General features: G+C 51.1%; 8 protein-coding genes across 8 annotated transcripts; 2 read left to right on the forward strand and 6 right to left on the reverse strand.

Annotated features, from left to right (window-relative positions):
- Positions 1–142: 142 nt before the first annotated feature.
- Positions 143–2,828, reverse strand: PV06_10692 (uncharacterized protein). Its single transcript, XM_016412265.1, has 4 exons — positions 2,557–2,828; positions 2,452–2,500; positions 510–2,391; positions 143–454 (listed from the first exon to the last, which is right to left on the reverse strand). Exons 1-4 carry the CDS (start codon positions 2,640–2,642, stop codon positions 411–413), a joined length of 2,061 nt encoding a protein of 686 aa, XP_016257279.1. The 5' UTR covers positions 2,643–2,828; the 3' UTR covers positions 143–410.
- Positions 2,829–3,408: 580 nt separating this feature from the next.
- Positions 3,409–4,712, reverse strand: PV06_10693 (uncharacterized protein; the record flags this gene model as incomplete). The annotated part of the gene is made up of 2 exons (XM_016412266.1): positions 3,409–4,093; positions 4,190–4,712. 2 exons carry the CDS (start codon positions 4,710–4,712, stop codon positions 3,465–3,467), a joined length of 1,152 nt encoding a protein of 383 aa, XP_016257280.1. The 3' UTR covers positions 3,409–3,464.
- Positions 4,713–5,125: 413 nt separating this feature from the next.
- PV06_10694 (uncharacterized protein) lies at positions 5,126–7,569 on the reverse strand. The gene has a single exon (XM_016412267.1). It carries the CDS (start codon positions 7,429–7,431, stop codon positions 5,611–5,613), a length of 1,821 nt encoding a protein of 606 aa, XP_016257281.1. The 5' UTR covers positions 7,432–7,569; the 3' UTR covers positions 5,126–5,610.
- Positions 7,570–9,069: 1,500 nt separating this feature from the next.
- Positions 9,070–11,124, forward strand: PV06_10695 (uncharacterized protein; the record flags this gene model as incomplete). The annotated part of the gene is made up of 3 exons (XM_016412268.1): positions 9,070–9,316; positions 9,513–10,649; positions 10,782–11,124. The coding sequence occupies 3 exons, from the start codon at positions 9,070–9,072 to the stop codon at positions 11,108–11,110; spliced, it is 1,713 nt and encodes a 570-aa protein (XP_016257282.1). The 3' UTR covers positions 11,111–11,124.
- A 488-nt stretch (positions 11,125–11,612) lies between these two features.
- PV06_10696 (uncharacterized protein) lies at positions 11,613–13,454 on the reverse strand. The gene has a single exon (XM_016412269.1). The coding sequence runs from the start codon at positions 13,230–13,232 to the stop codon at positions 12,135–12,137; it is 1,098 nt and encodes a 365-aa protein (XP_016257283.1). The 5' UTR covers positions 13,233–13,454; the 3' UTR covers positions 11,613–12,134.
- A 2,538-nt stretch (positions 13,455–15,992) lies between these two features.
- Positions 15,993–17,505, forward strand: PV06_10697 (uncharacterized protein; the record flags this gene model as incomplete). The annotated part of the gene is made up of 2 exons (XM_016412270.1): positions 15,993–17,023; positions 17,080–17,505. 2 exons carry the CDS (start codon positions 15,993–15,995, stop codon positions 17,414–17,416), a joined length of 1,368 nt encoding a protein of 455 aa, XP_016257284.1. The 3' UTR covers positions 17,417–17,505.
- Positions 17,506–17,550: 45 nt separating this feature from the next.
- PV06_10698 (uncharacterized protein) lies at positions 17,551–19,982 on the reverse strand (the record flags this gene model as incomplete). Its single annotated transcript, XM_016412271.1, has 2 exons — positions 17,551–18,974; positions 19,889–19,982. 2 exons carry the CDS (start codon positions 19,980–19,982, stop codon positions 17,551–17,553), a joined length of 1,518 nt encoding a protein of 505 aa, XP_016257285.1.
- A 78-nt stretch (positions 19,983–20,060) lies between these two features.
- On the reverse strand, positions 20,061–20,461 carry PV06_10699 (uncharacterized protein; the record flags this gene model as incomplete). Its single annotated transcript, XM_016412272.1, has 2 exons — positions 20,061–20,170; positions 20,221–20,461. 2 exons carry the CDS (start codon positions 20,459–20,461, stop codon positions 20,061–20,063), a joined length of 351 nt encoding a protein of 116 aa, XP_016257286.1.
- Between the last annotated feature and the right edge of the window lie 6,396 nt (positions 20,462–26,857).

A 26,857-nucleotide genomic window follows, 5' to 3' on the forward strand; every position in this document is an offset into this window, starting at 1 on the left:
GGAGGCTGTGATCGTGACACTAGACACGCCAAGCTGCTATCTGCTTTCTAAGTCGCTAGTGCATCGAAGTTAAGCTTAAACTATACATATTTCACTAAAAAAGGACAGAGTACGAGCACAGTACGCACGGCCATGAGAGTGATGGGTTCCATTACGGCTCAAAGTAATCCCAATCAGCTATCCATGCCGATAGATAACAAAAATACAGTACACCAGCGAAGGGAACCAGCACAGATAGATCTCTCAAAATGAAAGATCGTCATTCCCTACCAGGCAGCAGCGAAGGCGAAAACAATCTTCATATAGACACAAGGGGTATTCAAATTCGTGAAGCGTGATGGGCATAAATACATGGAGAGTGAAGTAGAAGCCGGTGACCATCGAAATCTCAGAAACGCCCTACACATACATCATTTAGCACCTTTGACGGCGTCAAGGGCTTCTTCTACTTGTTCTGGAAAAATGTCAGTCAATATTCTCACACTCGGGCGACTGCCCATTAGACTTACGTGTCATGCCATTCAACGCCTCAAACGCCATGGAATAATTCTGTAAGGCTGCCAGGACGCGGCTAATGCCGGCGTACAGCCCTTCCAGTCCCTTGTCAGTCGCCACACTTCGCTGGTAGACACATTGCCTTTCCAGGCTCCTGTAACATAGTGTCAATAGGGTGTAGCAGCTCTGCATGGCACAACAAGCGAAAGCGGGCATGGTCCGTGGTGCAGAGTTCATTGAAGTCACCGACAACATAGAAGGGCCGTAAACTGGTGGTGTAAGTTGCATAGGATTCGGATATGGTAGAACTTCAAAGGCTCGTCCTATCGCTAGTGCAGCTTTCATGCAGGTTTTGGCCGCGGCAAGGTCGTTGAAAGGTATTTCGCTGGTCAACTTTGGCATGGGGTCTGAATCAACTGGCGATATCGAATTTTTGCCGGAATGACTGCTTTCAGGTGTCACCGTCGGGCTCACGGAGTGACAAGAACATCCTAACTGCCGTGGCGCAGTCGGGTCGGCGGGCTCAAGGTCACAATGTTTCCGGGTAAAGAGAGGCAGATCTTGAAAGGCATTATATCTGTGGAGCTTGATTCGTGCGCTGTTGAGTTTGATCTGAGCCTGAGCTCGGAGTGACTTGGCTAGCGTCTGCTCTTCGAAGTCCGTCGCTGACACCAGCGGGCCATCGACCGGTTGGACAGAGTGTCTGTAAAGTATTGTGTCGATTTCTTTGTCGAGTGCGCTCTTTTGTCCGACGAGACCATTCGGGCCCATGCCGGCTTCGAACGCCTTCTTCAAGGCACCCGAATATTGGGTACATTGGCAGATGATTTGCTGAGCCTCGAGGAAAAAGAACCAGGCATCTGGATCCGACGTTATGATGGGAAAGGGAGTCCTGAAATTAGTCACGTCGGCTGTTATCATGGGAGGGGTCCCGGCGACGATTGCGCACTGCATGGCAACTGTATAAGTCATCCACCATGCTCTCCGTCGTGCTTCTGTGTACTCATCCAGTGCAAGGCTTGAGGTGTCGTTCAGTCCGAGGCTGACGGCGGCATCATACGCCTGAGAGGCCCGGTTCCGCATTTTGGCGAGATTTCCCCTCTGAGCATACTCGTAGACACTGAGGACCAAGTAGGCCAAGAGACCTTCCAGCTCAGGAGGCACGTATGGATGAAGCGCCTCCCTTTGTATGCAGGGCCTAGAGCTTTCCAGGGCAGTAGCTGGATTCGTGGCGGACTCGAGTAATTCGGATTCAGATTCGATGCTTCCTATAGCCATTTGCGAATATGCATGCGCTTCTTGTCGTCTCTGGAACACTGATTCGTCGCTGTCGGAGAAAAGATCATCGGGATGGGGAATGAGCACCAAGATTGCCAGTAATGCCATGGCCAGCGGTGACAGAGGTTGGAAGCCTTTGGACTCGGACCCCGGATCATCGACCTCCAATATCATGGGCGGAGGAGGCAAGATTGGGAAGTATGGATGGATGAAAATATAATAGGCGTTGAGGATGCTTTCGTTGTCCTGGTAGTGACGGATGACGGGATTGTAGGGGGTAAATTGCATGTTCGAGTCAGGGACATCTGAGGAGTGATCTGATTTTGGCATATCCGGGAATATACTGTCGAAGATCTCGTCGCTGTGACTTTCATTGTCGAGGTCCAGAAGGCCTGCCCCGGGTGCTACCATTGAGCCGATTAATTCATCGTGAAGCGTCTCGGAGCTCAGCACCAGTGAACTCCAGTCGACGTCTGCCGGTACCGTCTGGCCATTGACGCCATTACTGTTCGCTGCACGTCGTCGCTGCTCTTCGGCCAGCATGGCTTTCTTGCGCGACACACGTGGACCCCCACGATTGCTTTTGAGGTATCGACATTCTTTACCTCGAACCATGCACTAGGTAGGGGAACATCAGATTAGGTAAGCGACAAGATTTCGTTAGACAGCTGGACTCACATTCTGGCAGACGGGCTTTTGACCATCACATCGCGTACGCGAGGCTCGGCTGCATACTCGTTAGGAAAATAGCATTCGAGGCGCAGGGTCACCGTGGCGACTTACCAGGAGGTGCATGCCACCTTCACCGGGGGTTGGGTGAGTTTTTTCGGCTTACAGCCGTCTTCCGTAGACGCTGCCGTGCTAGACATGATTGATATCTCCAAACGGCGAGAACGTTGATGAGTGCGTTCAAGGTGGTGTAGGTGATTATATGAAGATGCCTTTGGATGTTTTGGAGGAGAAAGCAGTCACAAACAGCCCGCGCTGGTGATTGCGATGAAGTGCGACTTTACATGGAGGTGAATGCCAACAGATCAAGATGGCCGAGATGTGCCCGCAAAAAGGGAATGTCTGCCTACCTTAGGTAGGTGTAGGTACTCCGTACTACCTGTACGTACCTAGCGGGGAGCATGGTCCATGTATCTTAGGCATTGCTAAACTTCTGACGGGTGTTTTCTAGCGCCTAATTTTACAGTCACCGGGGCCAGACTCGGAACTCGGTCGGCGGCCAAGCACGTCATTTCACACTCCATACAGGGCACACAGTACGAGGTATTTGCAAAGGACTCCGTACAGCGCCTCAGAGATCTCTATCCTTCGCTTAAATAGTTGTGTAATATAGTTGCTGACTAGGTACGGAGTACGGTTTCGCATGAAAGATACTCCGGACTTCCAGGGCGATTGTGATGGTGGAAACGCTTTATCTACCAATTACTTCGCAGAACTTGTTTACCGACGAAGAAGAGAATTTCCTTCCGTACTTCCGTATCATCTTCGCTATCATATGCATCTGCGTAAGAATAGCCAGGCCACGTAAGAGGAGCCATTGTCCCACCTACGAATTACTTTGTCTAGATCAATTCGCCTAGACCTGCAAGATTTGCGTAGATTTGGAATATTCGATATTTTGCTTGCCGGGAACCGTCAATCAGCTTTCCACAAGATACAGAAACCCAAAGCATACTCTAGGACTAACTTGAGGCTACACGGGGCAGTAAGTGCGGTTGATACAACATCTCCCATCTCCAATCCTCTTCCTGTGGCACGACTCTTCTCAACAATTTCGTCATTGGGTGGTTGTGCCTCGAACCGATCTGGCCCTTGACCTGTCTCTGGTCGACGTTGCGCTCTTCATATTTCGGCCTCTCGCCGTCCTCCAGGAGTTCCCGTAGCGGTTTGACGACCACATCGGGAGAAGGTGACACGAAAAAGGGCAGAGAGAACCTCGGCTGGTCAAGTTTCCCATACACTCTGTGCACGGTCGCGGGCCAGCGTCCGTTTGTCCACGCCTCGACGTAGTTGCCCGTGTTGACGACGAAAGTATACGGCATGGGCGGGGCGGGAATCCAGATGCCGTTCGCGTTGAGGACTTCCAACCCCGGCACATCATTCTGTAAGAGGAGAGTGACGACGCCAAAGTCTGCGTGGGGAGAGAGCAGTTCCAGCGGGTTCGAGTCAGGCGCCTGGTGTGCAGGGTAATACTGCGCCGTGATGTCCGCCAGAGGTTGCTGAAAGTATTGATCCAATTCCGTTTGGTCGAGGCCCAATGCGAGAGAGAAGATTTGGATCAACGTCTTCGCGAAAGGGTAGACTTCCAGGTCTAAGAAAACCTCCAAATATCAGTGTCGCATACTCGCACGAATACAAATGTCCGTCTGCGCTAGGTCAAGGGTGGAGGTGTTGCATGGCTACTTACAATAGTCATATATAGCCTTGCGAAACCCGGGGATGGTGTCCTCTGAAGGCCATTGATTCAGAGGCACACTCCCCTCCGGTGCAACGCTGATATGGTGTTGTTCAGGCTCTTTGTAGTCATTGCCCATCGAGTACGACTCGCGGAGCACCCCGTTCGGGCCGACCGTCTGCTGCGGCTGCCACCCTTTGGCTTCATTGCTTTTGTTGCAATCGATTTGCCGCTTGACATCTTCTGGCTGAGCGAAGAATGATTCTAAGAGCTCAAAGGCGCGATCAATTTTGGTGTGAGACACGGGAGCGTTCTTGACGTAGAAGAAGCCCACGTTTCGAGCAGCATGGCCGACTTCATCGGCGAGCCTTTGGCGAACGTCAGTCGCTGAAGATGTCACTTCCGAAAAATCGATGACAGGGATCTCTTCAAACGTTTCCTTCGCTTCTGGACCCGTCAAGATAGGACGAGATCGTTGGAACCCTCCTGAATTGTAGTATACTCGGTTGGGATCCCTGTCCGATATGTCTCCCATGGCGTTTCTTTCTGGCGAAGGCTGCGCCAACCGATCCGGGTCGTTGGGTCAGTAGCAGGAAATGATATTTGCCTGGAAGTGACAAGTGAATGTGTGCAAATATGATCAGATGCGTCCATGAGAACAGGATATCTATCCATCCATCCTTATCTACGTGTCCAAATACACATCCATCTCCATATCGGCCAAGTCCGATCGTGAACTTTTTTAGAATCTGGTCAGTGTCCGAATGCATCGAGATACAAAGCACATCTACATCCAATAGAGTTTCCGAGCCTCTGTGGTCGATCGTTTTCAATTGAGCATACCACTCAACGGCGTTCCCAGTACTCTGGAAGATGGGGCATAAACATCGAACAGAAGAACTGCGTTGGTCCACTTTCGGTTCCACCACGAATCGTGCATATCTTATGCTTGTCAAAAGCTTGGTCGTCGTAGTGAGTACCTAGGTACTTCTACTCCGTCTCTCTAATACACAATAGTGCTTTGCGCGCCTCAAATACTTGAACTCTACATATCGCCATCCGTTCATGGGTACGGGGTTTCTGTGTGGCCATGTATCCACTACCATCTTTGTAGTGTTGAGAACTCAGCCGCTAACAAATCGCAATGAACGCTAACAGCATTTCCTCTCCCTATCTTTCCTCCCGAGAATGTACAAGGCATGGGGACCTGGATGTGTCAAAACAAAATAAACCCCCGGAAACGCCATCGCTGACCGCCAATGCGCGTGTGAAATACAATTTGCTCAACTCCAATATCCATCAATATTTGTCTGCGCTAGCATTCAGCTTCGTCAAAAAGGGTCTCAGTTCTGACTGTATCGTGTGAGCCGATCTAAGACCCGCAAGTCTCTAGACATCTCTCTCATAGGACCAACAATAAAAGAAAGTGCTTCCTAGAATCTCTTTGGGACAACAAATCCGTCATTCGTGGAACCATTGAACTTCGTATTGGTACCAGCTACCAGATCGCCAGCTCTCATCATCATATTAGTATTCGAAGACTGCATCTTGGGTTGTTCTGTCGTGGGAGCCATGGGGGCACCATAAGAAGGCAGTGTTCCTGTTGGACGGGGCATATTGACCATGTATGCGTTTGGATTATGTCCAAGGTGTCCGGAATAAGTCATGCCCATCGGCGTCGAAGACCGGCCATAGACCTCAGCCGCATCGAATCTGTTCGTACCGGCTTGGGTGGTTGGGCTGGGGTCCGAATTGTAAAAATTGCCTTGCATGTCCATCTTGTAATACCCAGACATAGAGGGAGATCGAGCGAAATACGCGTTAGATCCCATCACCGGTGTCTGTGAGGAAAGTTGAGCCTGAGAGCCATATGCTTTCAGTTGGGATTGGGAGTTTTGTCTAGATATTGAAGCCCTGGCATATGCATGCTGTTGCACGACATCTGGTGAGTTGCTGTAAGGAGGAACCTGACCGATTTGGCTCATGGGGTTCTGGGATCGACTGTGTGACTGGTCCCCAAAGGTGTTTTCCGACAGCAAGAAAGGGATCGATGCATGCTCCGTCGATGCATGGATTTGTGTAGGGGCAGGTGCCGTTGGCAGCGGCCTCTGATGTTCGCGATTCTGTAGGATCGGTGTATTATTCGTCGAGGGTCTGCTAGAGGCGGACACTGATTGAGATGTGCCCTTGCGGCCGACATTATGCGCAGGCTTCTCAAGCACATCTGCCACCTGAGAGGGAACTGGAGAGCCGAGCAAGGATTCAGACTCTGTCGATTGCCGTGCATGGACTCCCTTTTGCTTTCTTGGATCTCCTGTAGGGTTTGCCTTTTTCATATCCCCGGTCAGCAATCCTTTTGTAGAATCTCTTGTAGCTTTTCTCTTCTTGGAATTTCCTGTGGCAGGCGCAGACACTCTGTTAGCTACGACTACGTCCGAATTAGGCACGGCCGTATCAGGGGCGCTCGCTCGCGACGATCGAGGTCCTGATGATGCCGTGGGAGACTTTGAGGCGGTCTTTGATGTAGAGGACTTCGAGGCAGACTTTGAGGGAGTGGACTTTGTCTTTGATGAAGGGGACTTCGAGGCAGTCTTTGATGGAGTGGATTTCGGGGCAGATTTGGACTTCTTGTACTCGGCTTGCAATTTTGCCCATTTTTCTCGGAAGCCCATTGCCTCATTTTCGGCCCTCTTCTGTGCGATTAAGGACGCAATCAGATTAGGATGGGTCGTCAAAGATGGTGCCTCGCCTGGCTTGAGAGCCGGCTCTGGTGCAGGGGCCGCTTTCGAGACTGCATTGTTCGCATTGAGTTGTAGATGATGTGCCGGTGCTACGGCAGCTGGTGTGCCTTCGCTGACGGAAACGACAGCAGGGGAATTCGAATCGTTTTTGAGCCTCGCTGGAGGTGTAGCATCGGCATTGTATGATTGAGGTCGTGTCATAGGCTGAGGCCAGGATTGGGCATCAGGGAGCGATCGCTTGTGAATAATGAACTTGCGAGGGTTCGGACGGCTTGCTACAGGGAAGGAGGAGAGTGCGATAGAGGAGGATTGAGAGGGACTCGAGCTGGGTTGCGGCTCTGCTGGCTGTGAGCGAACTTGAGAGGCACTTGGCCTGCTGGAATCAGTGCTTGTCGCTAGTGATCGTGAAATGGTGGAGAGCTGTTGTAGCGAGGCGGGGATTTCGAAGGCCACGCGTTTCTGAGATGTAGCAGATGAAGACGAATCGGAACTGGAACGCTTTCGGCGCGCCATGAGGAACGATCGGGGACATCAGTGGTGGTCATCTGAAGAGGAGAATGGCGATGGCGATGTTTGAGTGTTGATGAGGCTGTAGGTGTTGAAGGGAGTCAGTTGGTGGATGTGATGTACCGCGATACGTCTTGCAGGCGCATGTGAAGTACACGGAGATCCAGTGTATGATCTGACTTCGGTTAATCAAGAAGCTTAAGAGATCCCCATCTAGGTTCATTCCCGGGGATGTTTTTGAAGGTTGCTGCAAGCGCCCGGAGCCAGGAATGGCGGGCTCTACGCCTCTTGAGCCAACAGCAACACGCCTAGAAGACCCCTAAATCGTAACCCTGGCTAAGTATGGAGTCAGTATTCGTACTCCCGGGCCCATCAGACAAGGTCAGTTCAATTTCACTCGCTTATCAATCCCAGTCCCAATCTCAGCTCGCCCACCTACCATGAAATCGTCAGGCGTAATTTGACGACCTTGACGCAAGGTTGACCAAATCTCTCATTATCTTTGTGTCGATAAAGAGTCATCTTAAAGGCGACGCCGACATAGGCTTGAGGACAATTGATCAAAGCACCGGCACTCGCACTGTCTGAGGACACCGTCATCGACGAGCACAAGCTCAATATTATAGAGACAATGGCAGGAGGAGTTCTTGAAATTAACGTGAAGCAGCAAAAGAATCCAAGCCAGCTGAGGTATTCACGGCTCAACAACACTACTACGGAGTACATCATGCACAGCCGTGACTTTGGGCTGTTGCACCGGAGGCGAGCCCTCATAGTATACAATGATTCTGATCTGCCCGACTCCTGTGTATCTCCGGAGCACACTGTCATCAATAGACAAGTCAATGAACGAATGGGAGAGATCTCGAACTTGACCAACCCTATCTCGAAACAGGAATACGAGGTGTGGATTCTGGTGTGACGAGCACAAGGCTATTAATACTCGTATTCAGACCTTGCTGGAAATCACGTTCACACACCTCGTGCCAGTGTCGATACCTGCATCAGCTGTTGTTCACCGCTACATGCCGTGCTGCAGCTGACTGCGACGCATGGCTACAGCATCGGTCGTCTTGATAAGTGACATGCAACTATTTTCACAGCACCGAGTTGACCTCGTATTCAAATGAGGAGAATATCCGAGGTTGACTTTTCGAGACAGCTCGAGTCAGATATACTGCACGAGACGGCCTGGACGCCCAGTCCCTTGGAGCGAGAGCCCATTGCCAACTCCAATCACCTTCCCAGGTAGACTATCATCCATCATTTGGTCCGTTCGCTTACCCCGGATTCCTTCAATCCACAGCGGTTTGGGGGCAATGTACTGAGGGGGTGAGGTGGAGATGTTCGACTCAGTCACCCCAAATCATTTCTCGCCATCGACTCGGTTCCGCTCTTCGTCATGCAGTATGAGGAGATGGTTGATCGTTTCAAGTTGGACGAGACCGCCGGCTCTGATGACATTCCCTTGCAGATGAGGAGTAGGTACGTGCATCCTTTTCGCCGGCCTTCTGGCGCCCGGACTGGGAGGGGTCCATGAATACCAGGTATAAGACTGTGCCCATCCATGTTCCTGGGACTCTTCGCTAACAGATTCATTGGATTGCATTACTTTTCAGAAATCATCATTGACGTTATCTAATCATGGGTGATCCATCTGGCGCACAAGAGCTCCCCGAGCGTATTCTGCACCGGGATCTTGCCGAGTATGCCCAACGACCTCGCACCGATGGACCGTACGCTGACAACCTGGACGTTGACGTCCTGATCGTCGGCGCCGGATTTGCGGGAACATATCTACTCTACCTGATGCGCCAAACAGGTTTCAAAACCGTCCTGTACGAAGCAGGAAACAGCTTTGGAGGAACCTGGAAATGGAATTGCTATCCCGGTAAGTGAGATGAAGCAAAGAAAAGAGTAAGATGGACCAGAAAGATTCAAGCATGAAGTACCTTGATGATATCGTCTATGTCAAGAGAGGAGAGCATCCTGCCGTGTCGACAGATGATGGTGTCGAGTTGTGTGGTGCTATACCTCATCTACTCGTATTCTCGCGTTCTACAAGCCATCATGACTGACCAATTCAGGCGCTCGTGTGGACTCTGAGGTCCCCATATACCAGCTCTCCATACCCGAGGTGTACAAGACGTGGACGTGGACGACCAACTACCCGGACTGGCACGAGCTCCAAGCATACTTTGACCATTGTGACAAGGTCCTGGGGCTGAGCAAGGATTGCGCGTTTGGCAGCGTGGTGACTTCGGCCGAGTTCGACACGGACTCGGGAAAGTGGAACATCAAGACCGCCGACGGCCGCAACGCGAGATGCAAGTACCTCATCATCGGCGCCGGGTTCGCCGCGAAGAGGTACATCCCCGACTACGCCAGCATGGACCGGTTCAAGGGCGTGATGCACCACTCGTCCTTTTGGCCGCCTGAGGGCGTCGACGCCCGCGGCAAGAAGGTCGCGGTCATCGGGACCGGCGCGTCGGGCGTCCAGATCATCCAGGAATGGGGCCCCGAGGTCGAGCACCTCACCGTGTTCCAGCGCACGCCCAACCTGGCCCTGCCCATGGGCAAGAGGGACATGACGGCCGAGGAACAGCGGGCCCTGTACCCGGTGTACGACGAACTGTTGCGGATGCGCGAGTCCACGTTCGCCGGCTTCACCTACGACTTTGCCGAGCGCAACACGTTCGAGGACTCGCCCGAGGAGCGCGAGGCCCTGTACGAATCCCTCTGGGCCAAACAGGGGTTCGGCCTCTGGCTCGGCAGCCACAAGGACTACCTGTTCGACATGAAGGCCAACAGGTGCGTGTACGACTTTTGGCGCAAGAAGCAGGCGGCGCGCGTCACGGACCCGGCGAAGCGGGAGCTTCTCTGCCCCACGGAGCCGCCGCACGCGTTCGGCGTGAAGAGGCCCTGCCTCGAACAGAACTACTACGAGGTCCTGGACAGGGACAACGTGACAATCGTCGACATCGGCGAGAAGTCGGGCAACTCGATCGCCGAGTTCACCGAAAGGGGCATCAGGACGGCGGACGGCAAGGAACACGAATTCGACATCATCGCCCTGGCGACGGGGTTCGACATCACCACGGGCGGGATGACCAACATGGGCCTCAAGTCCATCAATGGTACCACGCTGAAGGACGAGTGGAAGAAGGCGGCGTACACCTACCTCGGGACGACGATTTCGGGATATCCCAACATGTTTCATTTATGTGAGTGACTTTTTGTGACTTTTTGACCGGCTGGCAGTTTTGAATTTTCCTGGCTTCGTCTAAAACCTTTTCTTTTCCTTCTTCTCTTTTTCTCTTTCGATCTACTCATACTGACGAGACCGTGCGAACCAGACGGCCCTCACGGTCCCACACTCTTGAGCAACGGGCCCAGCAGCGTCGAGGTCCAGGCGCGCTGGATCCGCGACGCCATCAAGCTCGCCGACAGGGAGGGCCTCAAGTACATCAACCCGACCCAAGAGGCGAGTCGGAAGTGGAAAGACAGGATCAACGAACTGAGTGACATGACCCTCCTCCCCACCACCAAGAGCACCTACATGGGTGGTACCGTCCCCGGCAAGGCTTTTGAACAGGTCAATTACGCCGGCGGCATCCCACTGTACGTCAAGGAGATCAGGGCCGTCTTGCCCGGCTTCGTCGGATTCGAGACCGTAAAGGCCTAGGAGCCGAAACGTCGGGGATATGAAAAGAAAAAGGGGGGAGGGGGGGGAGTGTCCAGATGACGATGACGACGACGACGACGACAAAGGGGGAAGGTGCATCGAGGGGTTTCCGTATCCAAGTCATTATTACAGTATGTAGGATGGGAACGTCTTTTACAGTTACATTACATCATGATCCGGATGGCGAAGAGTGGTGGTGGTAGCGGTAGTGATGGATGACATAACGGAAGCCAACTTGCACCAAGTCTTGCACGGCCTTGTACTTTCTTCTCCTACGAATATTGGATCGGCGCAAGAGGAGACGACAACGGCAGATGGAAATTGAGAGAGAAGAGAAAGATACTCCCACGTATGATTAGGTAGTCAATATTCTGCACCTTGGACTGCCACGTGAGTATTGCACGTACATCACGGAGGACCTACATACACGGCATCAACCAGACATGTCTCGGGATCCGTAAGGAGGACAAAGTCAGTGTCCAAGTACCTACCCGAGGTACCTTGGTCAAAGACTGGCACCGTATGGCACTCCGTACTCTGTATAGGATCGAGCTCTGAAAGAAACGCCAAACTTCAACGAGACCAAGCATTGTTTTTGAACAAGAGTAATAAAGTGGAATTCGTCATCTTCAAAGATTGAGCTTAGTTCCCATACAATGGTTCTATACCTAGGTATAAATATCCATTGTATTCCGTATTCGTTAGCACGCAATACGAGTACATCCCCCAAAAAAAAGGATCCCACGCTCCCATCCATAATAAACATCCTTTCATGCGTCAAATCGTCAAAAGGGTTCGCAAAGTCGTCGTCGTCGTCTCCTCAATCCTGTGAAAGAAAAGATGAGATGTAGTGGTAGTGGTAATACACATGAGAGTGAAATCGTCGCCAAAAATATCCCCACGCCCTTTCGATCCTCCCAGAACCGTCTCTCTCTCTCTCTCTCTCTCGCACGTCTGGAAACCTCGGGTCTTTTGCCATTGAGACGAAAAGAAAAAGACCACAAGCATTTGTCCACTGTTGCCTTCATTTCTTGTTGTCGAGATACATCTTGGCAATGCTGGTGACAAGCGGTGCAACAGTCTTGTAGTGTTTCTGACCTTGCTCGACGAGACCACCAATGTCGTCAAAGGAGAATCCTTTCTTCTTGCCGCTTCGACCGTCACGGTCTCGACTTCTGTCGCGGGAATCATAACGTCGTCGGTCTCGATCTCTGTCTCTGTCACGTTCGCGATCACGGTCACGATCACGGTAGTAGCGGTCCTTGCCCTTGTCGCGGTCGGAACGTTTGTAGCCTCTGTCCGAAGCGTACCCATCGTCGCGACGAGAATGGCCTCCACCGCCACCACCGCCACCACGGTACCGGCGATCGTCATATTGGTCATCATCTCTTCGGCGTCTCGCATAGCTCCGATCGGGGTCGGAATGTCTATCCTCTGCGGCTGCCGGGCTGCGGTAGCGACGGCGGGGAGGATGGGGGTCGTCATGGTAAGGGTCATCCCGGTGCTTCCGATCCGGCTCTCGGTGTGTATGGGCGCGACGGGGTGGAGCTGGCTCAAAGTTGTCGGCGTAGGGATCGTCTCTCCTTCTGCTGGGTTTCGAGGATCTCATCATCTTCGGGTCGTCCCCGTCACTCGCGTACGAATCGTGTCGCGGGAGAGGAGCTCGGTAGCCACGAGAGCGACCATAGCCAGCGTCAGGGTCGGCGCCGCCGCGGTGACGACGCGTCCCGGAATCTCTGTCTCCATCGTCGTCGTCGTTGTTGTTATCGACAAGTGGGCTGTGTCGTCTCGGTGCTGCGGTGTTGGACTTTGTAGGTTTCAAGTCATCGTCTCTTTCACCGGGGTAATCTCTGTACTTGTTCTTCCTCTTGTCCGTGTCTCGAGGGTCGAGATCCTTTCGCCTACGTGAATCTTCCGAGGTGTAAGGAGGGGGAGACTGTTCATAACGAGGACGACGGGAGCCACCGCCGCCACCACCACCACCACCGGATTTGCGTGTGTCCGGATGGTAATCGTTGGCCTCCGGGTATCGTAGGGGAGCGGCGTCTTGATCGTAGCGAGGTCGATCTCGACGAGAACGGGGAGCGTAGTCGTCGTTGTTGTTGTTGTGCGACATGATCATGGGAACATTGGTTTGGGGATTTATGTTGACGGAGTAAGATGTCTCTTTTGTTTCTTGTTATTGTTGATGTTGAAGCAAAAGAGAAAGAGAGAGGAAAGGAAGACTGCAAGATGAAGAGCAGGGAGGGTCACGTAGTGAATGGAGGGAGATTAAATCGTTTCGAATTTGAATCAGCCGACAGGTTTTTGGTTCAGCTGGTCACATCTACATATTCGTACGAGGAGAAGGACGATTGATCAAAGAAAGCCTCAGGTGCTTCTGGCTTGTGTTTGGAGCCTTATGGCGTCACAAGGACCAGGGATCGTCTCCAAACAGAGTACGGAGTTTTGTTTTTCTTATGCAGGGAATGATGGAAAGGGAATGAATGGGTCTTTTGATGGGGCTTGTGTGTCCATCCAAGGGCTGTTTTCTTCTCTTCGCTAATCAACCAACTAGAAGAAGGGCCTCGGAGGAAACAGGCATTCCATCGCCCATTGAATCCTACGAGATTCGCCTACAGTGAGCCTAATAAGCCTGAATGTTACGAGTAAGAATTGTAGCACTAATAATACTGGGTGTTGTTGATGGTGGCGAGATGAGATTCCGTCCTCCACCACCACCACCGCCACCACCATCATCTCCTTCCTACGCGTCTTCCGTACTCCGTACAATCCTCCTGTTATTGTTAACTCGTATCATCCAAGCTCGGGCCTCATTCTGGCTTTTTGTTGACGCCAAACTTGCGACTAATCCCCGGATCTCCAAAAGTGCCATCCCGCTCCCGTTCCCTTTTCTTTTTCTTTTTTTGCCTTCTGTGGATAGAAAAATCCTTAATTGGGCCGCAAAGCCAACAACAATGCACGGGTAGCCTTGTCATGTCTCTGTATGTCTGGATATGTACGAGTATTAATACTGTGTACGGATACGAAGTTGTGTATTGCAAGCTTCTGGCCCTGAAGATCAGGGTTCCCCAGCCTTGCATCTAGATATCTACTTGTACCTGAATTCTAAATTTTCTTGGTCAAACATCCCTACCACACTTTGTTCGAGTAACATTGTGACGATTTCCAGTTTCTTTGTTTCTGACGCAAACTCAACCGATGTGTGTAAGGAGAGAAGATGGAATGGATCACTTGTCATTCTTTTGAATCCCAAGGCTGCTTCGGAGCATCGCCTGTGTCCCATTTCACAGGCGGTCTCTCCCTCTGTCCCCAGATGGACCTTTGCATACCTAAGTAGGTACAGAATAGTCCTCCCCGAGCGGCCAACATAACGAACAAATGCAAAATTTGCCTTGTGGCACTCAACCTCAAACCTCTCGCTAGACAGCATCACAGTATCACATTTGTGTGTCTCAAACATCTCAGCCTCTTCTGAACCCAAGGCAGATGAGCAGAGGGGCTGGAGCTTCAGAGCTCAAAATCTCAGGATCTCTTGGTCAGATATACGTTGAGGGAAAAGCAGCTACCCGTTTTGTAAAACGATGCAACGAACCTCCGATGGCAGTGCACGTTGCCGCCATTAACCCAAAACGAGCATGCGCCACGAAAAGGCATGGCATGATGATGCCCCGTTGTACCACGTTTGGTACCTGTGAGGATGGAATTCATGATGATAACGCTGTCTGGCTCTGTGGTTGCGGTCATTTTCGCGACGACATGGCCACACACGCATGTCAACCGACCTGTACGCTATACTCTGCAACGCTTTCCGTTCTCAGCCGTCGAGGACAATACAGAAGTACGAATCTCAGGTGAGGAGAATTCTGAGCAGCCGACGGCAAGATACTTTGAGGCTCTTCAAAGTCAGGCCGTTTGAGAGCGAGGACTGCTGACACCTCTCCCTCACAGCAGGTTAACGAAAACATCTCTGGCAGGCTCTGCGACCAAATCTTAGGGGGATGTTACCCATCATCGGAGAATCAACCAGACGAAAAGGTTCAGAAACTCGCCATTCCCCGCTGTTGATCTCAGCCCAATCAACCCTAGAAGGCTATTTGATTGTTTACCTGCGAAATGAGTCGAGATCTTCTTCTTCTGTATTGGTACCAGATTCTGCCCCTTGAGAGACAGATTGTTTGCCCTGATGCATGGGTGATGGCAGAAATCTTGATGAATTTCATCTAGCTCCGAACAGACGTTCTGCTAGACAATACAGAACGCTTGACAACCGAGTTGGAAAAAGAGGTCATCCTTGTATCGATCGAATACAATCCTTCTATTCAAAGAGAAGTTCATGGTTTGCTTGCTCCCAGTGTCCATGGCCTTCCTTATCGTCTGCAGTCCTTTCCAACATCCATAGTCTTCCTTGTCGTCCATAGTCTTTTTCGTCGTCGTCCACCAAGCACTGCGCAAGTCGATGGAGTAACACTCCAAGGTCCTTCCAAGTAGTGACATGCCCAGGCAACGCAAGACACACATACACGTTGTAACTGACGGTGGGGTGTCCCAGACTTGCGTGTTTTGCTCACTTTGATGGTGCGAGGGGAGTGTCGGCTTCTCACTATTTCGCCCTCCAGTCTTGATAAACAATAGACGTGTTGTTTGAACTTTGCTACTAGCAAATAGATGGCTTGAGTTCAATACATGAGAAAAATCCTCTCTCTTGACAAGAAATCTGTACTCTTTGTGAGTTGATTGACAGATCTGGGAACGTACAGGAAGAGACACCAAGGTAATGAACAATCCAGAAGGTCCTTTTCAAAATCATTTCGGGTTTTTTCATCTCACTCACTTCTCTCTAGCACGTACCAAAAACTCGTCCTCGTCCGAGACCGGAACCATGGCTGAAATCAATCGGCTTTTGCCATTCTATCAAGATCTCGACTTTGAGACTGCCGACCTTATCCTGCAGTTGCAACTGGAAGATGTGGAACACGTCCGGGACAGAGCCAAGGGCAAACAACGCGAAGGCACTGAACCTGACGATTCGCAGCAGGCTCTGGCCATGATGGAATCCGACCTGCAATCCATGCGAAGTCTCATCGCCGACAGACACATGTCTCGGAGCATTGCCGCCGCAGTCCTGGCCGATCGTCCGGCGATTGAAGAATCAATCCGAGAAGAAGAAATCGCGCATCGAGATCGTATCATGGCACAGCGCCTGAACGGAAGCGACTTCACGGATACAACCCAAGATCAGCCCGAATCTGGAGAAATCAAAGACAGTCTCCTGTCAAAACTCGCCGGAATGTACATGTGTGAAGATGACGAAACTCTGAGCGTCATCGCTGGTCTTTCTAATGAGGTCTCAGACATCGAGGACGGCACAAGTCGTGCAGAAAGCTCCACCCAAGCCTCTTCCAGACGGTCTGAGTCTCGTGAGATAAAATGTGAAGCCTGCCACGACCGCAAGGAACACTTCGAGGTCATGACAAACGCATGTGGACACGCCTATTGCAAGACTTGCCTGCAGGAACTGTTTGAGTTATCGACGCGAGACGAGTCTTTGTTCCCTCCTCGTTGCTGCAAGCAGCCCATGGACATCGACGACGTGCAGATCTTCCTCACCAAAGAACTCAAGGACCAATTCCAGAAGGCCAAGGTTGAATTCGGGACCAAGAACCGAACTTATTGTTCGCGTGGAGCTTGTTCGGCTTTCATCCCCAGCGCTTCCATCGAAGGTGATTTGGCGACTTGTCAAGTGTGCTTGACGATGACATGCGCCATCTGCAAGGAGGGTGCTCATGGAGGAGATTGCCCAGAAGACACAACTCTGCAAGAGGTTCTGGCTGCGGCAACTGAGAATGGATGGCAACGATGTTACTCCTGCCGACGAATCATCGAGATAGATTACGGATGTAATCATATGACGTGAGTTCAGATAAAAGGATCCTCTATTAGCAAATTGGCCAGCTGACCCATAATAGTTGTCCATGTGGTGCTGAATTCTGCTACGTCTGTGGTGAGCGTTGGAAGACTTGCAGATGTCCGCAGTGGGATGAGAACAGATTACTTGAACGAGCGAATGTTCTTGTCGACCGCGACGTGCCAAACATGAACGCTGCTGATCCGCATCGAGAGAACAGAGTCGAGGACGCGGCTGAGATGTTGAGAGAAAGACACAACTGCAATCATACTCGTTGGAGGTACATTCGAGGATCCCATAGATGTGAAGAGTGTCACGATAGGTTGCCGAACTACATCTTTGAATGCCGCCAATGTCGGATTCAGGCCTGCAATAGGTGTAGACTAAATCGTCTGTGAGTCGGAGTAGGGGCTAAAGAGTGAATTTGGCTTTGGAACACTGTCTGCTGTCTGAAAGCTTGGAAAACGGTGCGGTGTGTCGGAGCAAATTGGATGAGATAGTTTTCTGATGCACAAAATCAAAGCCCTACGAATCACCTCCCAAACCCACGTTTGGTCCAGGTAGTTTCGAGGTCCGTCGTGAAGCGACCAATTTGACCAAATTGCATAAAATTCCATCGTCTTCGCAAATCACTGCGTACCAAATCAATGTCCTCGGGAGAACTCATGAAGAAGCCCAGAGTGTAAGTGGGCCAGTTTCCAATGAAGCATCTTGCCCACTCATCATCTCTGCGGTGTATTTGAAGTATGGCACGAGCCTTACCAAGCTGCCAGCTACTGACATCATGTGCACGGGGTGGACCAGACGAATCGTGCCCCTGCACCAGCTGCTCAAGTAGCATAGAAGCATTCAGAATGTACAGGAAAGCAGCGTCCTTGTAGATCTGAGGTGCACAGTTGGGCTCTTCATCTACGCCAATTTCATCGAGATCCTGATCACAGAGAAGGGCACACTCCCAATATTCCAGCTCTGCTTTGTGTTCGTCTAGCGTCTGTACGTCTGGCCCAACTGGATCTTGGTAGAGTCTTCTGATTGACAACGCCAGTTTGAAGAGAGAAAAAGGTATGCCGAGCACAGGACTGTTGAAACTCATGGAGCGATTAGGGAATAGTGTTGATCGAGACAATAGTTTTTCTGCTTGGGTCCAGAATTTTGCGTCGAACCGAGTGTCAAGCTCGACGGGATTGGACCATGAGCCTGTCGTGACAAGAAAGATCTGGTATAGGACACTTTCCACTGCCAATCGATCAAAAGGACGACTGATCCCTTTAGGGCTCCCTAACAGCCGGAGGGTTAAGATTCGAATAGCGGCATTGACGTGTCGCGGTATGTCTGTGTATGTGCCCCTACCCATACAACCATGAAGATAGAGTAGCATGACCGACATCAACAGGCCGTTGTGATTTTCCACCTGAGACGCCTTCACCAGGAGCTCTGAAAGGCCCCTTAGCGCCTGCGAATAATAGGTCAGGGCGAGCTCTTGCATCTGGGAAGAGTCGTCTATAAAGTGGATGTGGGATGCAGCATTCGCGAGGACCGAATACTGCAGGCTTTCGTGCTGAACCATGAGTTCCTGGATCTCGTTTATCCATCCCCAGTAGTATTCTGGGTGACAGTTCGGCAATATCAGTAAGCCATAGTATATGTCGATGAAGTGGCGAGAGATGACTGGTTTCAAGTCCTGCTTGAGTACTTGATGAGCAGCTGATGCCGAGAAAAGACTGATTCTAGGATCCAAGAGTGCTCGGTGTGCAGAAGTTGTGATCTCCAGACTTGTGAGCTCTGGCTCGACGTGCTGCTGGTGCTGCTGTGGAGAGGCGGAGCGACGAGGACGAGTCGATGCGCAACGTCGATCCACGAGGTCTCCAGGTGTCGGCCATTCGCAACGTAGTCCAAGTGTTTTACATCGTAGACACTCCGGGCGAGCTTCGTCGCACTTTTTCTTACGATTACGGCCTGCGAATATCAATGTTAGAAGCAGGGAACAGGTTGAAGCGCTCTTATCATCGGAATCCCGTACACACTTGGCAGCCAGTCTTGGTTCGCAATCTGGGTGGTTGGCTATTGTTACCCATGCCCTCGAAAGCTCATCGGCTTACGTCGACATCCCATGCTAGAGCCTTGGAATGTCTTGAGGTGAGAATGGAGAATGATGGCAAATACAAAGGTGGTAGAAAGTACGACTGAAAGAGACTACGGCAAGGAACAAATACGCAGGATCCACGTGTGGCAGGTTCGAGATAGGGAAGAGATCACGGGCGTCGATGGGGAGGAGTTGCCCTTAAGTGGCTTGGACTGGGCCACCTAGAGAGCCTGAATAAATAGTTCCCTATCGACTGCTAACCGGGCGTACGGGTCCTTGGGCGTTCAAAAGAGGCCTATTTGGTGAGCCTAACCGGAAGTGGTTCGTCGCTTATACGGAAAAGTACCGCACATCACAGCCTATTTGGTATTTTACTCCTCTTCCCCGCTAAATACGAGTACAGCAGTTCCCAAGGCTTTGATTAACAGCCGAGATAGTGCATTACTATTGATCATGCAAAGTGCCCTCTACTTCACCTTCCCCAAAGTCTAGATCTGCAGCTCGCCGCTATCATCACGATCGTCTGATCTAGACCCTAACCCTCTGATGATTTTGTGGAACGTCCATAAAGGTCCCGAAAGTCGACATATCCCCTGTGTTTCACATATGTGAAATAGAAAGGACCCTGCTCGGGCCTTTCAGTCAACGTCCAATGCAGCTGTGCTCGCGCTTGAGCGTCCATCTGAGACTGTGCAGGTGAGCCATGACACAGCCTCTCGTCGTAAAGTAGAACCTATCTTGAGTATCAGCCAATTGCCAGCCTGAGGCGAGAAGGGATCCAACTCACTTCCACCCTTCTTTATATGCCAGTGAAAGATCCCAGATGAGGAGTGCGGCAGCTGACTTTCCATGCCGAAAATAGGAGCAAAGGGTCGGGCCATGACTGGGAGTTGGTTTTCTGTATAGATGAATGTTTTGTATGGAGACTTGCCCATCTCCTTCCACCCAAGGACTGCCTGCTACGCTGCTATCAAGGCACTGTTCATATTGGCATTCATTTCCCGCTTCGCATCGACCTTTTTTATGGTTGACAGTGGGTCGTTCGCGTCGTGCAAGCTCCTTGCAAAGCCTGCCTCGTGTTAGTGTACTAGGAAGTCTCGTCGTTTCAACTGCTCCCACCATTATAAATTACCACACTCGGGCTTTCCTCAACAAAGGCTTTGACTTGGTCGAAGACATTCTCGGTCGAAGCTAGGTCGGGGACGTCTACGTGAAGCTCGAGGTGTCCGTTGTCCAAAAGTTGATCTTTACGGCTTCGAGACGCAGAAGCCACCATCCAACCTTTTCCTGCGAAAACGCTTAGCGGTCCTCTGCCCCAGCCCTGGACCTGCTCCAATAATGAGTACAACAGGTTAGACATAATGGTAGGTAGACATGGAAATGTGCTTTCCTAAGACGACACTATGGTGAACGCAGGTTGGTTATGGCAGTGATGCAACACTTACAACCCTTCGAGCGACAGTGAATGGCATACGTATAGTATCTCTGACTACAAAGACTCAATAGTTCGTGTATGTACTAGTATCAAGGCCATTTATTCGGCCCTGTACACATCCGAGTCCAGGCTTCAGAAATGGTTCAGCAGCGTTGGACCCGATTCCGACGACATCGCAATCATGTTACTCTACGAAGGTGTCGAGCAGATACTCGCAGCGTGTACACAGCAACTTTGAGCGACCTTTGTCGTTTCTGCTTATTTTGTCTCAGCAGCCTTCTCTTCGCTAACCAATGCCCAATATCTGGCTGCGCTCTTGACCCGAAACATTTTGCCATATTTGATCATGACGAAGAAGACCGAAGACGCTGTCATACCGATGAACGCAGCCGAGATGAAGCAGTTTTGGTAGCCCAAGTTTGTCAACCAAGGGGTGATACTGTAACGTTGTCAGTAAAATGTACAGGAGTCAGTCTGGACTCGGCAACATACCCATAGCTGATCGCAAACGACATGGTGTTGCGAACTAGGATGACAGTCACCAGTGCATCTCCGCTGATGTCGTGGTAACTGTCAATCAGATAGTTGACACTAAGAGTGACTCCGAAGGTCGTCGTGCATGCCAGTGCACCGAGAGCAAAGATGAGCCCGAACCAGTGGATTCCCTGTGCTGCGCCGACGCCCCAAAGGATCAAAGACCCCGGGACGAGGATCACACACAAGGCGAATGGCCAGAGGCGATGTTCAGCTTCCATGATGCCATTGTTTCGACGTGCAAGCTTGATGGTCAACCAGTCGCTCAGATTCCCGGACACAAGGGAGCCCACGACGACACCCAGGGTACATGACAAATAACTGAGACCGACCATCGATGCTGAGAAGTTGTAGGGGTCGCCACTCAGAATGATGGAAGCGGTAGCATTGAGAACATTGAACCAGATCAGGTAGGAACCGTAGGAGAATCCCGCATAGAAGATGACAGGCCAACCAAGGTATTTCAGGCTTCGGCTGGCCCGAGCGACCATGCTCTTTCCAGGGGTAGGATGCCACAACGAAAGCTTCTGGGTGAAGGTCTTTGGAGGGGCAAAGACCTCTCCATTCTCAGACAACGAGCGCACCACATTGGACTTGGCCCCATTCGGGTTCTTTTCGGCATCGGCGTCGCCAGTTGACTCGGGTGGCGGTGAGTCCACCTCTGAGACGACACCAGATGTTTTTCGGTTGTAGTTTGTTTCTTCCATAAAGAAGAGCAGGAAGACAAAAACGAAACCAAGGAAGATGGCAGCCCAGTAAAATGGCCATCTCCAGCCCTGATATTCAGCGATGAAGCCACAGATAACTGGCGTGAAATAGTTACTGCCCGCAAGCGTAAAGGCATAGACACCCATCCATGTGCCTCGCTGATGAGTAAAGTACTGTAGGTGATCAGTCAATATGCGTGAAAGACCACAGGATGAGGTTTTTGCAGATGTGGTTACCACGTACGATATCAGTGACAGAAATCTCAGGAAGAGCCTCAATGGGTGCGATGAAGAAGCCCATGAGGATGCACCTCGCGATCCATTCGCCGTTGCTTTTAACATAGGCACTATTCAGGGTCAATAAACCGACCGAATGCATCCTAAACAGAACCTCTTACCTCCATACACTTGTGCCCTGAGACGCATGTTAGCTTGATCTTCTTACCTTTTGGATTTTCCATACTTACAATACCACCAAGGACGGAGATTAGATATGCAGGACGTTTGCCGAATCTCAAAGCAAAAGGTTGCCAGAACAAGAGACCCTGACACGTTCAGGTCAGTCAGAACTTCACCGACCACTGCATACACCACTCACCCAACCGAGGAAAAGAAACATATCTGACCGGACTAGTCAGTAAGAAAAATATACGTGAAAGAACCTCGACTTACAACCGGTCCCTTCATTCAGCGTGGACACAGAGACCCCAGTCTTCTCGGACAATGGGACAAGCACAGAGTAGACTGTGGAAACAGCCACACCGGTGAACCATGTGTAGAGGTTGGAACAGATGCTGGAGAGCATCTTCCTTCGAGGGGTCCAGTTGAGAGGATCGTTGGGGTCTTGAGACGGAGTTGGGACAAGAACGATATCTTGTTGACCTCCTTGCGCATGTCGAGTATGCATGGTATGATCCAAGTCGACCAGATGGACCGTACCGCTGTGATATGTCAGCAATCTGTATCAATCAAGACGCATCAAGAGGGCCTTTGGCTCTGGTGATGTTAATCGATGGAAAGACGTACGGTATGGTCCCCGACATATCTCCTGTAGTAACCATTTTTGTAGACACTGCGATCAGAACAAGACACCGCGAACAAAAGAAGCTTGATTGACTTGAGAAAGAGAACCTCGGCGGCACGGACTAGACCAAGATACTTATACCTGTTGCATTGTGATACAATTTCTCGGCATCCTTGGTTAGTGACGATGGCAGGCAGAATCGCTACATGCTTCTTGACGACCATGAGCCTGGCCTCTGGTCCGCACGGTTACACACTCCTTGGTGTGTGGCAGGGATAACGTGCTCCTACGCCATTCATTTGATAAGGGCGTCCAGCTTGCGACGTTGATTGCTGGTGTTGGCTTGCAACCCCTTCGAGACTGAATAGTGCTATACACTGACCCGGGAACCCCAGGACGACAGAATACTCCAGACACATAAGAAACCCGATGACCAAACATAGTATAGTCTTATCGCGCGTAAAAAGCCGCGATTCGATGGACGACGGGGTCGATTCCTCCAAGTCTGGGTGCTGGTGTTGGTGGCGTTTCGCGGGCACATCAAGACCATTTCCGCCCTCGACGGACTAAATCGTCTCTAGCTCGCAGCGGAAATGCCTTCAATTCGTCGCTTTCAAATTCCTATCTGTCTATCAGCACGACGATCTCCGCGAGTTGGGGAGACGAAGTGCATGCAGCTCCTTTGACTGTCTACGTCTCCTCTATTCATCAAGGGTGACGGGAAGACCAACCAGGTCTCAAGCGCTGCCACCTTTTCCACAAATTGAGACCCCATCATAGCCAGGTCAACACTTGCTCCGTATAGCAATTGTGTAATAGAATGGCGGCCACAGCAAGCGATCGGCTTGTTGCCGCATAACATTGTTCATTCACTCGAGCATTAAAGTAACATTGTGCTTCTCCCATTGTGGTATTTGAATATACAGACATAGCCCTTCTTTTATCCCTATAGATGCTTCATCCGAAGCCTAGATAAAGCACCAACTCCAGTCTTGCAACTTCTACAGAGGTCCTCTTCACTGCAAACTGCACACACACACACGCACTTTCACACTGCCCTCACATCATGGTTGCCCGGCCACTTACCGTCATCCAGCCAAAAGCCATTCCTCTAGGAACTCCAGAGTTTGAAGAGAAAAGAGCAGCACTACTCCGAACTCTTGAGGAATCGATCCCACGAGAGTACTATCTACCTCAAGAGATCTTTGACAAGAACCCTGTCGATGTCTCTACCATTCCATCCACATGTGGCCTTCTGAGCCCAGAGGAGATTCAGATCACCGAGCAATACGATGCCGTCAGTCTCGCCGAGGCAATTGCCACTCGCAAGCTTACTGCCGTAGCTGTTGCAAAGGCCTTTTGCAAACGGGCTGCTATTGCACACCAATTGACATGTTGTCTGACCCAGTTCTTTGAGGAGAAAGCCCTCCAAAAAGCAGCAGAACTGGATGAATATCTCGAGAAGAATGGTAAAACTATCGGTCCTCTCCATGGTGTACCCATCAGTATCAAAGAGCACATGCCAACAGCAGGACTCTATTCTTCCGCCGGAGAGTATTCGACTATTGTCAAGGATGACGAGGATGCGCTCTTAATCCGGATACTCCGTGAAGCCGGTGCCGTGTTTTACTGCAAAACCAACCAACCGCAGGCCATCATGCATCTCGAAACCGACTCATACTGGGGGCGGACGCTGAACCCTCATAATATCCACCTGTCCGCCGGTGGCTCTACGGGAGGTGAAGCTGCGTTGATAGCCATGAAGGGCTCAGTTCTGGGTATTGGTACAGATATCGGCGGTAGTATCCGTGGTCCTTCGGCTTTCTGTGGCATCTATGGCTTCAAGCCAACATCATACACCCTACCAATGACCGGCATGCTGCACAATCCGTTCCCCGCTGAACTCAACGTTCTGTGCTCGATTGGACCCATGTGCCGGACCATGAGAGACATGGAGCTCTTCACCAGCCTCATTCTCGATGCCAAGCCATACCTGGAAGATCCAAGATTGATTCCCATCCCGTGGACTGGCCTCAAGACCGAAGTCCCAAAGAAGTTGAAGATCGGTATAATCTCCAATGACGGCTTCATTGACCCCCAACCGCCGGTCAAGAGAGCCGTGGCGTGGGCCAAGAAACAGGTTTCTGACCCCAAGTACGCGGATCTTTTTGAGGTCAAGGACTTTACGCCGTATGACGCTGCCGGGGCCTGGTCCAAGATCAGACGCATGTACTGGCCAGACGGCGCCGAGGGGATGAAAGAGGCCATCACATGCACGGGAGAGCCAATCTTGCCACTCAGTGCCTGGATCTGGAAAGACGCCGAGCCCGCTGGTATGCAAACTGCCACGGGCGTCAGCCATATGAGAAAGGAAAGGGACGACTACCGTATAGCATTTGCCAAAGCCTGGAACGAACAAGATGTCGACGTTGTCATAGGGCCATGCTTTGTAGGCCCTGCCTCGGCGCACGACACGGCCTTTTACTGGACCTATACCTCCCTCTATAACTTTGTCGACTACCCTGGAGTGGTGTTCCCTACGCCCATAAAGTCCGAGGCTGGCGAGCAATACGCTTCTGACTACAAACCTCTCAGTGACGAATGTAAGCATGTCAAACAGCTGTGGGAAGAAGGCAATTTTGAGGGTGCCCCGATCGATCTTCAGATCAACGCGCGAAAGTATCACGATAATCAACTGTTTGGTGCATTGACGTTATTGAAGGACGCTCTGCAGTTGCCATAGGCCTTGGAATAAGTTCTTAGTATGAGTAGAAATCAAATAAATTTTGTGCATTTCCGCCAGACGACGTCAAAAGGTATCCAGTCAACTTCTCGGCCCTCTGTGCTAGAGCGGTAGCCCGAGACGCCGTGCGACTGTTGCTGGCGTCGGCGGGTCAGAAGAAAGCGTTGATAGAGGCTGGAGGTCACCAGACTTGTCCTCCAACTGTTCCTCGTTAAGGTATTTAGATTGTACTCATTCCAATTACGAGACCCGACAGAGCCCCGCATCAGGATTTATTGTCACTACCTCACCATCGAAAGGTGATAGGGCAGAAATTTGAATGAACCATCGTCCCGATGCGAAGCGACCATGGTTGAACACAAGGCTGAAGAAATCAGCCTCGTATTCCTCGGCGATTGTCGTCATGTCATTGGCGGAATTGGTCAACACCGCAAACAATACCGTCAACGAACGACAACTTCTTGTCCTTGGGTGCTCCTCATTCTTGTTTTTGCCTTCACAATCTAAAAGGACTCGCGGCACTATCACTTCTTTACAGAGGCTACCGTGACTCAAGCCTGTCCTCTATGCGCTCGTCTCTCAGGCTTCTCGCCTCACCTGCTGCCGCCTCTCGGCCTCGAACCAAGAAACCTCCCCCACTCTCTTTCGACCACTTTATCCAGCGTCAGCGCGTGCTGGGACTATGGCGCACGATCCTTCGCAGTCTATATAAGATACCACATGACAGACGTGCTGAGCCTGTGTCATATGCTCGTGGTGAATTCGAGCGCAACAAGCATGTCAAAGACATTTCGCAGATTCGGTACTTGATCTCGACGGGCAAGGCAGAGTTTGATGGCATGCGGAGATATATAGACGAACTTGCTTCGAGAGGGTGACTGAGCAGCGCGGATTCGAGATGCACCAAAATTCCTCGTTCATGCAAAGTCCCTCGACAGATCCGAGGCCCCTCAAATGGACACTGGCCTCTTCATGTGAAGAGACAGCCCAAGCCTATCGATGGGAAAGCAGAAGAATTTTCGAACGGTGTACCTCTTCCAACGGTTGCGAGAAATAACCTGATTTGTCATAAATGAGAGCCATGCATCGGACTGGTGGCATTCTTCGTGGAATTCAGGTCTCCATTTCGGCCGCGGCGCACTCTGTCGGCCACAAAAGGCTTCCCACATGACAGGAGGTGACGAAAGGGTCGATATGTTCCCAAATAACAGCATGAGGTCACAATCAGAGGAAGAAGAGAAACTGAACACAACTATGGCTCAATTTGATTGAGCTTGCCAAAACTGTCTCGACTTTCCAGGTCCAAGGTATTT

This window comes from Exophiala oligosperma (genome assembly GCF_000835515.1).
Source record: "Exophiala oligosperma strain CBS 72588 unplaced genomic scaffold supercont1.15, whole genome shotgun sequence".
NCBI lineage: Eukaryota > Fungi > Ascomycota > Eurotiomycetes > Chaetothyriales > Herpotrichiellaceae > Exophiala > Exophiala oligosperma.